Genomic DNA, 12,142 nt, shown 5'->3' on the forward strand with positions numbered 1-12,142 from the left:
CACACTGCTGCCAACACACCTGGAGCACTTTCCTGTCACTGAACTTTGCCTCCTGTGCTGCAGGACTGGGGCAGGCACTTCCACAGTTCCGCCCCCAGAGTAATGAGCTGCTCCTACTACCATGGCTCATCAGCAACGGTGGGCTTACGTATCCTCAAACCCTAGGTCCAAAAAGATCTTTCTTGCCCTAAGTTGCTTTTTGTCCGGTATTTTGTAACAGCAATAAAAGCAGTAATTCGTACACATTGTGGAGCAAGATTTCATTTTAAACTTTATATACTCAAACTGTGTGTGTGTGTTGTGGGGTGGGGGTGCTGATTTAAAAGTCACATCTACAAGGTAAACTGAGGAGACCTAAATGTGAGTGTCTCCAGTTGAGTAAGACCCAACACAGAATCATCTCTTTCAGCCGCTAAGAAAATTACTCAATTATAAAAAAAAATTAAATATTTTAATGATAATGAGAGGTGGCTATTTAAAATAAAACAGTATCCTTAATTACAATAATGCTGCTAGGTATAGTTACGGGCCCTAAACATTAAAGACGTTTGAACTTTAATAACCCAGACCACACGAGGGTCACAATTGGTAGCAGAGCACTGATCATATAAAAGCCACCAAGCACATGAAAGGAATTACAGGGCATCACACATCAAACACTCTGGCCTGGTGCTTCCTTCCTCTAATCCTACTGGCAGGAAACGGTCCACACAGTGACCAGACACATTTAAAACAAGTCCCTTGTTAAAAAAGCTCCTGGATGCTGCCGTTTCCACCAGAAGGGACAGCACCTCTGCCCAGGATTCTGCGCTGAACCTGGGGTTGCAGCAGAGCCTCGGAGCTACACTGAGGAGGTACTGTAGCTGCCGTTTTCTCTCCAATGACTTAGAAAATAGAACCAGTCATCAAGAATGTGTCTTCATACTGGGTAATATACAGCAGGGAAATGCATCCACGATTGAAAAGATTCCACCGTTTTATTTTAGCTTGATATGAATGAAGCTAAATGTTGTAACATTTTCAACTGTATCCTCTTATGAATTAGGTTTTCATCTGAACCTGAATTATGCTTTTAGCACAAGAAGAATCATCGTAAATTTTCTCTCTCACGTGAGCATACTTGAGCCTTGACAGTGTCCAAGTGATGATGGCGCACTGTTAGGTTTTTTTGTTTGTTTTTAAAAATACTACATTTCTGGGGATGTATTTTCAAATAATTGAAATTAGACAAAAATACAGATCTAGATAAAGCAAAAATTTCCAGAAGAATGGGTGATGATACAAACGAGATACACACACATTTATATTCAATTAGACACAAATTAAATGTTTCTCTTATTTCACAATGTAAGTATTTTTACAACAGAACTTGACACGGTTTACCAGAGTGAATGGAAATTAAAGGATTATCTTTTTGAACATTTCATTAATGCCTCTTCTGCCATTAAACTGAACAGATGATGTTACAATTCTATAACCCTATGCATTTATTCTTTTTCTAGATTTGGGGAAACTCTAAGTTCGGTGGTACTATACCTCAGTCTTATCAGGTGTTCCTTAAAATCACCTGACAATACTGAGGTCACGTTTCACTGAACATCAGCTTCGTGATGCTTCTTACATCTCAAAGCAACAGGCTGTACTCAGTGCAGAGACTCGCGCTGTCCACAACGGGTCTCATCAGCTGACTCGGGGCAGGAGTTTCTTTCACTGCTTTATCAGTTTTTCAAACCCATACCTGGGTGCCAGGAGATTCAGGTCTTGAGATAGCAAATCCATGTGTATATGAGAGTTCTCACTGATAACTGGAGCAATGTGTAATGTGGATACAGACCGGTTCATTACCAAGACTTATTAAGGCTTACTCATGTACAGGACATCTGCATGGAAAATACCAGGGGATAAGTATCTATTACTAGATATTAAACATGAGGAGTTTATGGTAAAATTATGCTTTAACTTTGCTCATCTATATGTGTGTGTGTGTGTGTGTGTGTGTGTGTGTGTGTGTTTAATTTTGTTGCTTGGTTCAGAATCTATGACAAGGAAATTTATAGGTGACGATCACAGGTTGGGAAAAAGTATTCACAAGTTAAAAACTGAAGTTAACGTTTAGTTTTTTTCTTTTGTCCTCCTACCCACTCCCAAAATTTAGTCTTCTTAAAATCATCCATGTTTATGAAGGCCAGGCCAGGATAGTGTTAATCTCTGACATACAGTGTAGTATAGGCAGGAAAGAAGGCTGACGGGGTCCTGGGTAGTGTTAGTGTGGCTGGTGCCTAGTACAAAGTCATTAAGCTAAGGACAAGTTATTACTATTTTCTCCTGTGGGAGACATGACGCATATGAATGGCCGCTGTCTTTCCCACCTTGACAGCCAGGTCTGTGCTTCTTTCTCATTGTTTGTCAGCAAGAACGGTTTCTTAACAGTTAGAATTTATAGGACAGAAGGACGTCAGACACAGAGGAGCCACAGCCTCTAAAAGGAGGATGAGCATTTCTAGTGCCTGAAAACTGTACTGCTCATCCTAGGACACGAGTGTCAGCCGACCCGGTAAGAGGTGAAGACACGTGTGTGGTGGGGCAGTTGTCGTGCACACTGACGATTCAGAAAACAACTGCTCTCGTGCCTTGGCATGGAATCCAAGGGTGTTTTCTGAGGCACCATGTCACCTCACTGCTGATGACAGGATGCTCACATGATGCTCACACACCACACACACAGGAACTTACTGGGCCTGCCTAGTAAGTATGTGCACGATTCCTGGTTTTCCTTCTGATTAGCTTCTCTGTGGCAGAGATAGGAGGCTCTGGGCTGAAAATGGACTCTAGTCCACACTGGCTAAAATTGTTACTAAATGGTCCATACTGCACCTCAAATTTCTAAGTTTGCTAAAAAGACAGCTTAGAAAGTGCATGTGTGCTGTGTATCCTTCTACTGTACTCCTCAATTACAACATTCAATTACGGCTATTACCAGAGAAAAGATACTGTTTTATATCAGGCTCCTAAGAGAAAAGCCATGTTACCATTTTTCTAAAGATCTGACTGGCACACCAGTTGCCATTGTAGCAAGCATTATATTCCAAATGTCCTACCGATTTGAAGCCTTGCATTGATTTTAAGGTATATTCAAACTGTTTTTAATTACAATCATTTGTTTTGTTTTGCGGGTTGTGATGGGTGAGTGAGTGAGTGGATAAGAGTGCACACACGGGGACAGCTTTTTCCGGCTGGTTATCTCCTTTACTATGTGGGTCCCAGGGATTGAACTCAGGTTGCCAGAATTGGTGGGAAGCTCCTCCACTGGCTGAGCCGTCTTACTGACCCTTTGGGGACATTTTAAAGGTACATTTTGCTGCTTCTCTTTTATGTTTAAGCCCATAAATGTTTATATATTAAATTGGCATGAAAACGTTAGTGCCTTAAGGAAAGCCTCCAATTGGGAATTGATACACCCCACATTCCGTGAACCTCACAAGCCCAAGGGCATTTGAAAGAGTCACAAGATAGATTTCTTTTTTCCCCAATTAAGAAACTCATGATAGGATCACAAGCATAGCCTGCTACTCTGTAGCTCCTTTCCAATATGAGTTACAAGAATGAAGAAAAAGGGCTCATTGCAAAGGTGAAACACATTCTATAAACGTCCTACGACTTGTGGCAGTGGGGCTTAGGGTCATTTTGAGGAAGCTCTGGCAGCAGACACAGATGCATGGAAACTTATATCCTGCCAGAGGAAGCCGCAAAAGTCGTAGTTACTTTAGTTAGAGCCACATGTAAATCTCAAGCCCTCAGCTAGATCAGCTGAAGAACATGACAAGGACCAAAACTCTGCCAATAGTATTTTTAAACAAAGCTTTTAGAGGCAAGTTCCTCTAAATACCCACCCTTTGGAGCTAGTCTGACTTGTAAAGGGAGCAGTTTGTGGCCAACACCCAGTATCCTAAGATTAGGGACATAACATCACTGGACAGTGGAACATAACTTGATGAAATCCAACACAATGACACTTTTGAGAACATTCATATATTCAGAATTAGAAGGCAATCAGAGACTGAGAGGAGGAAAGAGTGCACATTTTGGAAGAATTTGTAGAATTTAATATCAAGCCTGCATCTGGAAACCATAGCTCCCCATTAAAATAGAGAGTTAGCCCTAGCACACTACAGAGAGGAACAGTGATGGAAATGAGCTCCATTCGCCATCGGAAAAGAAAGCTTAAGATGACAACTCCTGGAAAAAATACTTCCCTGTTTTTAAAATTCATTTTATGTGTGTGAGTGTTTGCCTGCATGTATGCTTGTGCACCATGAGTGTCCCTTGTGCTCACAGGGGTCACAAGAGGGTGCTGCGTCCCCTGGAACTAGAGTTACAGGCAGTTATGAAGCACCTTGTGGGTGCTTGGATCCAATCACAGGTCCTCTGCAGGAGCAGCAGGTGCTCTCAAGTGACGAGCTCTCTCTACAACCTGCATACGATCCTGTTTTTAAATACGTCCCCTTTACAGACAACCGAGACTGGTGATTACTGATGTTAAGGTCATGTGATTAATGATCATAAGCTCGGCTGTGAGTTCTTCTATCCATGTGCTTTGGTGTACAGCTGACATCAATGTGAACTGAACAGCACAGGTCCCCTCGGCCCCCAGCTGCTCAGTCACGTCAATGTTCTCCTCCACAGTTGGAACCTAAGCCCTGCGGAAGTGACAGTTGCCACTGTAAAGACTTCTGGCAACACGTAGGACACAACAATTGAGATTATCTTTGAGAAGAACTGGGTAAGACAGTTAGTTGTCTACCTGCCAGACTTTGAATAATTATGCTTTTAAAAACACAATAAAAAGGCAGCTGGAGACATGGAGGTGAAGAGCACTGTCTGCCCTTCTAGAGGACCGTGATTCAATTCCCAGCACCCACATGGCGGCTCACAACTGTCCATAACTACCGTTCTAGGGGACCCAACACCCTCACACAGGCAAAGCACCAATGCACACAAAAACTAATTAAATATTTTTTAGAAACTCAATAAATAATACATGAATGTCAATAAAATTTAAGCTTTTAAGCTGTATCTTATAAACATCTGTCAACCTCAATAAAAAAAAATAAAGTTTGCATTCAGGAAACATGAAGTTTTGTGCTAAACTGTAATGCAATCAAAATATTGGTCATCAAGTGAATTTTTTGTAACAGAGGTGACATTTTCTCAGCATCTGCACAAGAAGACATGTTTGACTACACAGTCTGCACCTTATGCTGCTGTCTCAAGCTCAGAGAGCAGCCCTTGTTCAAAAGCTGCTCAGAAAGATGCAATTGTATCAGAAACAGGGTCTGTGTACTCATCTGCAGAGGGGATCAACACTGGTAAGTTTCCTAACGGTAGAAACAAAATGGTGATCCTTCCTTTCTTCCTTCCTCCCTCCCTCCCTCCCTTCCTTCCTTCCCTCACTTCCTCTAAACGAGTAGTCCTCACACAGCCCAGGCTGGCCTTCAACTCCCAAGACTTTTCAGAATTCTTTCAAACTAAACTGTAGTTAGTGGACTAAACTATCATAGTCCAAGTCAGAAGTCTCATTTACAAAAGACATCTCCTAGTACACCAAAATTCCTAAGTAATCTTCATATAACATGTACACATTTTTTTAAGAGAATAACTTCTGCCTGGAGAAAAACAAAAGACCAGATTCCAATCCATTAAGTAATGAATTCATTAAACATGACTGCCAGATGAACGCCTATATCAAAGAATTGGCTGGAGAAAATGCAATTCATCAAGACACATGAGTATTTGGGGCATGGACGTAAAGTTGAATGAGACAGTTCATGAACGTCCAATACAAAAAAAAAGACGTGGCTTTCCTGAGAACCAGAGGAAAGGTAAGAAACTGCTAAACAAACTATATAGGTGACAATGGTGTGGCTGGGACAATATATGAGGCCACTGGCAGTGGGTCCAAGATCTGACTCTAATGCACAGACTGACTTAGTGGAGCCCATGCTATATGGAGAGATACCTTGCCCAGCCTAGACACAGGGGTGTGGGGTGGAGAGGGGCCTTGGTCCTGCCTCAAGGAGATGATGGGACAGACTTAGTAGACTTCCTAGGGGAGGTCTTACCCTCTCCAAGGAGCAGATGGGAGGTACAGGGAGTGGAGGGAGGGAGAGCTGAGATTGGAATGTAAAAAATAAATTAATAAAAAAAAATAAAAAAGAAACTATTAAAAGTGCCACAAAAGATTTTAATCTTTCAAAATTCTTTTAACATATGTTACCTTATAACTGGTTTTAAAAGCATATTGTTACACCCAGTTTAGTTAATTATTTTCTAGAATCGATACTCAAAGCTTTTCTGACTTTCTAGACAATAGATAGCATAATGATATAGATAATCAAGAGAGCTGAAATGGCTCCCACATTTATTAGTTCTGTAAGATTCGGTCTCAGATACAAAGGAAGCTCAGTATTTCTCAACTGTATGGGACGAGTGTGTAGAAAAATAACTAGAAATCTTCATGACATGCTGATTAATTTTGACATAATTTTGGCATGTGAAAACACAATCTACAACTCCATTTTCTAAAAATGCTGAATTTACTACTTCAAATTTATTTTGAAAGCTGATTAATTAGTACGACTACTTAAAGGTCCAGAGGAAAAATAGAACAGCTTCACTTTGCCTCCTTGTATAATTGTGACACAGAACAAGACTGATAGCCAAACTTCTTAAGGAAAAAAAGAATTAGAACTATCTATTTTTAAAATTTATTTATTTTACATCCTCTCCTCCCATCTCGCCTGCACCCTGCATCAACCCACCCCACCCCTACACCGTATTCACTCAGAAAGGGGCCGGCCTCTCCTGGGCAGCAGCAAAACATGGCCTGTGAAGCTGTCTAAGACAAAGCACTTTCCCCTGTGTTCAGGCTGGGCAAGGCAACCCAGCACGAGGAATAGGTTCCCAAGAGCCAGGGGCAGCCCCTGCTGCCATTGCCAGGAATCCCACAGATACACCAAGCTACACTGGTGTCTATTTGGTCCCATACAGGCTGCTCTGGTTTTTGGTTCAGACTCTGAGCTCGCAAGAACCAGACAAGCTGTTTCTGTGGGGTCTCCTCCTATGCCCCTGACCCCCTTGGCTCCTACATTCCCTCCTCCTCAACAGGACTTTTGGAGGTCAGCCCAATGTTTGGCCATGGGTTTCAGAATCTGCCGTCATCAGTCAGACACTGGATGAAGATGCTCTGGTGACAACCAGGCTAGTCACCAACCAATCATGGGAATGGCCAGTTCAGGTTCTGCATCCACGGCTGCCAGGAGTCTTAGCCGGGGTAATCCTTGCAGACTGCTGGGAGTCTCCCTTGCATCAGGCCTCTACCTGACCCCACAGAGTCCCCATTTCCAGTCATCTCTCTCAGCACTGCCCCCTGAGCCCACCCTGAAACCCGAACCCTTGAGTTCCCATGCTCCACCTACCCCCGTCCACCCAGGAGACCTTCTCTACTTCCCCTTCCCAGGGAAATCCATGCTTCCTGGATTGGGTCCTCCTTGTTACTTAGCCTCTCTGGGTCTGTGGCTTATAGCATGGTTATCCTTTACTGTTCAGTCATTACCTACTTATGAATGAGTGTATGCCATGTCTATCTTTCTGGGTCTGGGTTACCTCACTCAAGATGATTAAAGCTATCTATAAAATAAGAATAATATACATTGGTTTTATTTGTCAGATAAATCTATGTTAATATTTGTATCTGGTGATGAGTCATTTCAGAGCTTGTAAAAACACACAGGGGAAGGGGTTGGTCAGTCACAGCTACAGATGACCACTGAAAGAGAACCTGAAATTGAAATAAAATGATCACAAAAAGTTTCAAAATGGAACAGGACTTCAGAAAAAAACAAAGACTGGAATCCTTCAGAATTTTTAAAATGATAATGTTCAACACTAAATGAAAACCACATACACTGGAGGAGACATTGGTAGCTGTGGGCCACCAATTGGCAGTGGAGGCCTGGCTGGGGTAGGCTGCTCCTGGTCTTGGCGATGGCCACACCCCCATTTTCACAGAGCAATATTAACAGGATGAGGCTATCTAATTAACAACAACAACAAAAGTGGGAGTGGAGTTGGGGGCATTGGGTTGAAGACAGTAAGAATGAGAGGCTGAGGCAGTAGCAGATATGATTGACATGCATTATATAAATAAAAGTATTTATTGAAAACATGTTCAGAATCTACAACACCTTCAGGGTCAACTTGTTCACAATAAAAACTCTGCTGTGGAATATCCCTTTACACTGCGTGAAGAAGCGTCACTGTGACTGGCGGAATGAAAACATGAAGGGCAGGAGGTATGGGTGGGACTTCTGGACAGAGAGCGCTCTGGGGGGAGAAGGTGGAGTCGCTAGCTGGGTGCAGGGAGACAGAGGCAGACGAAAAAGCCACAGTAGATGAGTAGAGATGGGTTAGTTTAAGTTAAAGAGCTACCTGAATAGCTAGTTGGTTCAAAACAAAAGTCAGTGGTAAAATAATCTTTGGCCCTATGCTGTACAAAATACTAGTTTTAAAAGGGCATGTTTTTCTGAATAGAATGACATGAGAAGGTGACTACAATGAACTAACACAAATACATCTTGGAAAATGCTACGTAGAGGACACACTACTACTTAACACAACAGAGACACACATACAGAGGAAAGTGGGCTAAAACAGAATTGACCTGAGTACGAACAGTGAACCTAACAGAAAGCAGTCGTTGGTATTTGGAATAAGTACTGGTAAGAAGAAAATCTCCATTTCCTAGTGCATATACTTTGGTATAATTAAATTTAAAAAATTAACACTGGGGCTAAGGGGATTTACTTGCCATGCAGGCCTGAGGACCTGAGTTAAAATCCCCAGCACTCAGAGAACAAGCCAGGTGTGACAACGACACCTATCATCTCAACACTGAGGATACGGAGACAGGCAGATGCCTGGAAACTGCTTGTCAGCTAGTCCAGTTTGGTGAGAAACCATGTCTCAAAACATGAAAACTGAGATCAATTAAGGGAGGCAATATTGTCATTTGGTGGTCTTTTCTCTTACTGACTTCATTTTGATTTATTTGTTTCAGTTAAGAGGTCACATTTCCCTGCTTCTTTGATATAATTGTTATTATGTATAAAGTAGACAAAGAGACACTAAAGCCAACACTGCCCGACACACCTCTCCATACTCAGGGTGGCATGGATTTGCAACTTGAGTTGTATCATATCATCTTTGGTTAACTGTCCCCAAGACAGGGCTTCCCTGTGTATTCACAGGCTCTCCCTAGTACAGCAATATTCAGGTTTTCCATTCATCGTCGTGATGGGCCTTCAGGTTGTTTTCACTTTAAAAAATGTAAACTATTATGAATGGTTCTGCTATAAACTTTTGTGTTGCATGTGGGTATGCAGTAGAATTGCTGCACCCTATCAGAACTATCTGTAGTCTTAAAGGAAACCGCTCAATACACTTTGCATTCCCACCAGAAATGTTTAAGGGTGGTTTTATGGTATCACGAACACACACACACACACACACACACACACACACACACACACACACACACACACACACACAGAGAGAGAGAGAGAGAGAGACAGAGACAGAGACAGAGACAGCCAGAGAGAGAGAAAGCCAGAGAGAGAGAGAGAGAGAGAGTAGCATATGCATATCTACATATGTATAAATGTATATTTATGCCCAGCTCCTAAAGTTTTTCTCTCTCCAGAGTATTATGAGTGTACTTGAAAGCGACTGAGGTTAAGTGGGGCTATGTCCCATGAAAGAACAAGACAAAATTATGATAGGATTTTTTATTTAGTTCCTAAGGGAGAAAGGGATGAAGGCCTCCAAAGGCCAAAACTATAAATAATCTTATTTAGGTGATAATCATTCCATAAAACCCCAGAAGGATATGGATAAGCTTCTGCTTTGGTTTGACCTAAATCTCAACACCAGGAACTGTGAGCTCTCACATTTTTTAAACACTGCCTTTGCTACCGAATTCAGGAACATTATAATGAATCAAACTGAATACTTTCATTGTTAATACAACTACCATTGTTTTCCTCATTCCCTAACACGAGAAGTAGCAATCCACTTTTGTTGTGAATCTTTGTGTTCAGAATGTTCCTATACTCAGGAATCACACAATATGAATCTTCGCAGCCTTGCCCAGTGAGATTTCTGGTTTAAATATTCATTGAAAAATAAACACAGTCCTGGGTCTTTTTCTTTATGTGTGTGTATCTATTCCCAACGAGCCCCTCCTACTCATTACTTCATGCCTATGTGGTTCTGTTCTCTGATGCGGAGGACACAGCATCTCAATGAGACCCTGAAATGTTTTTGGTGAGTTTCTGGGTTAACCTTTACTTTAGTTACATGAAAATGACCTAGAATGTGAGCTCTTCCTAGCATGGCTCTTGGCTCCAGAATTCTATGATGTTTGACACTCTGGCACAAAGTGCAAGCCTAGTGTGTGTGTGACTTCAAAGTTACTATAAATGCTTTGAATTCAATTTCTCCTGAGCCAGGAGAGCAAACATAGGTAAGAGAAGAGAAAAAAATAAAAGGAAAAAGAAGAAAAGGGAAGGAAAGCCCTCCCCACCCCGCAAGGGATGCTGACATTAAAGGCAGTGCTCTCAAAGTCCATGAAGAAAGCTAACAACCAGCCCAGGATGGACAGGAAGACAGGAAGCAACCCTAAGGGAATCATCTCACTGCATATAATCCCGAGTTCCAAACAATAAGGGCGCAAATCTGCAAGGGTTTGAAGATGAAGAGAAGGGAAGGAATCTAACAGGATCTTTTGACACAGATTTTTTTTTTTCTTTAAAAGTAAAATAAGATCTTCTCCAAATCACAGAAAATAAGTGTGTGGAGGGACTCCTATAGCCCTAACCCTTCCCCTCCTCTCTCCTATCACAAGGCTGGGGACTGAAGCCTGGACTCAGTCTGGCTAGTGAGCACTCTATGACGGAGCTTCATGCCAGCAGCCTTGGCAGCTCTCAGGCCAACTCATCATTACACAAACAACAACCAATTCTTTATGGCTCCCATTTTTAATTTTTAAAACTCCACAGAAGATGTATTAGAAAATTCTCAAAGCCTCACAAGTTCTGATATCCTTGGAATTTTATATAAACTTAACTAAATAAGAGCTAAGAAGGTAATTACTATAACCTACAGAAAACAGTAACATAAGGAAGATATCAATACGTAAATCAGAGCAAACTGGAAAAACTTTATAAATGAAATCTGTGTCCATTTAAAGATGGTCTTTTTGAAACTGCATCATGGGTACTGTGGTGCACAGCTATGATCTCAGGACTTGGGGGACAGTGATGCTGAAGCAGTAGGATCAAGACTTTTGGGGTCAACTTTGAGTGTACAGTGAGACCCTGACTGACATGTTCCAGGTGGTAAATGTGATATTTAAGTTGGAACCTTCTCACAGCTGTGACTACTGGAGAGCAGGAGGGCATTTCAGTTTTAAAAGATGAAGCATGGCATCCGAAGAGTCTGGACCAGCGGCCAGAGTGGGAACCCCACTTGTTCGTCTGTAATTCTGGGACTGTTCTCAATTGGCGAGTTTTGCAATTGTATGTCTACGCCTGGCAGCAGTGCCAACCTCAGTGCGAGTGATGTATTATTTTTTACCATGCCTGTTGCATGTGCTCAGCAGTGGAGTCATCCGTATATGCTTGGTGTGGTTTGCAAATACTTGGTGACAGAAGCCAGAGCCCGGCATTTGCACAGAAAGTGTTTACTGTGAAATTTCTCCTTAGAAGTTTGCTTTTCTTTACAGCTTTGATCCATATGACATCCACAGGCCCACACTTCAAATAATGGCTTATGCTTAAATTAAGAAAACACTTCACTTTGATACAACAAGACCCCAGTAGCATGTGGTTGTTCTAGAAAGGGCCTCATTTTCTCTTGTGATTAGAGCTTTGGTCAAACATGAGGGCTGCTAAAGTTTTCCAAGTTATGCTTCCTCAGTTTACGGCGACTTGGTACTTACTCTGCTATTCATCAACACTTCACAGGAATACTTGATTTGTCTGAATGAATTTAAAAACCCACAACTGAGGAAAATCAGAAAAGCCTG

The 12,142-nt window shown here is 41.9% G+C and overlaps 1 protein-coding gene across 5 annotated transcripts in view; it reads right to left on the bottom strand.

Annotated features, from left to right (window-relative positions):
* The window catches only part of LOC100763509 (vacuolar protein sorting-associated protein 13B), a 437,125-nt gene that overhangs the window by 220,298 nt on the left and 204,685 nt on the right, over positions 1–12,142 (bottom strand). Inside the window, exon 30 of one of the 5 annotated variants that reach the window (XM_027431503.2) lies at positions 1,675–1,880. The exons of the other annotated variants lie outside the window; for them this stretch is intronic. Within the exon in view, the coding sequence (XP_027287304.1) occupies positions 1,862–1,880 (19 nt within the window). The 3' untranslated portion in view covers positions 1,675–1,861. Of the gene's footprint in view, positions 1–1,674; positions 1,881–12,142 lie in introns of those variants that run through there. 5 annotated transcript variants of the gene reach the window in all.

This window comes from Cricetulus griseus, chromosome 10 (genome assembly GCF_003668045.3).
Source record: "Cricetulus griseus strain 17A/GY chromosome 10, alternate assembly CriGri-PICRH-1.0, whole genome shotgun sequence".
Classification (NCBI taxonomy): Eukaryota; Metazoa; Chordata; class Mammalia; order Rodentia; family Cricetidae; genus Cricetulus; species Cricetulus griseus.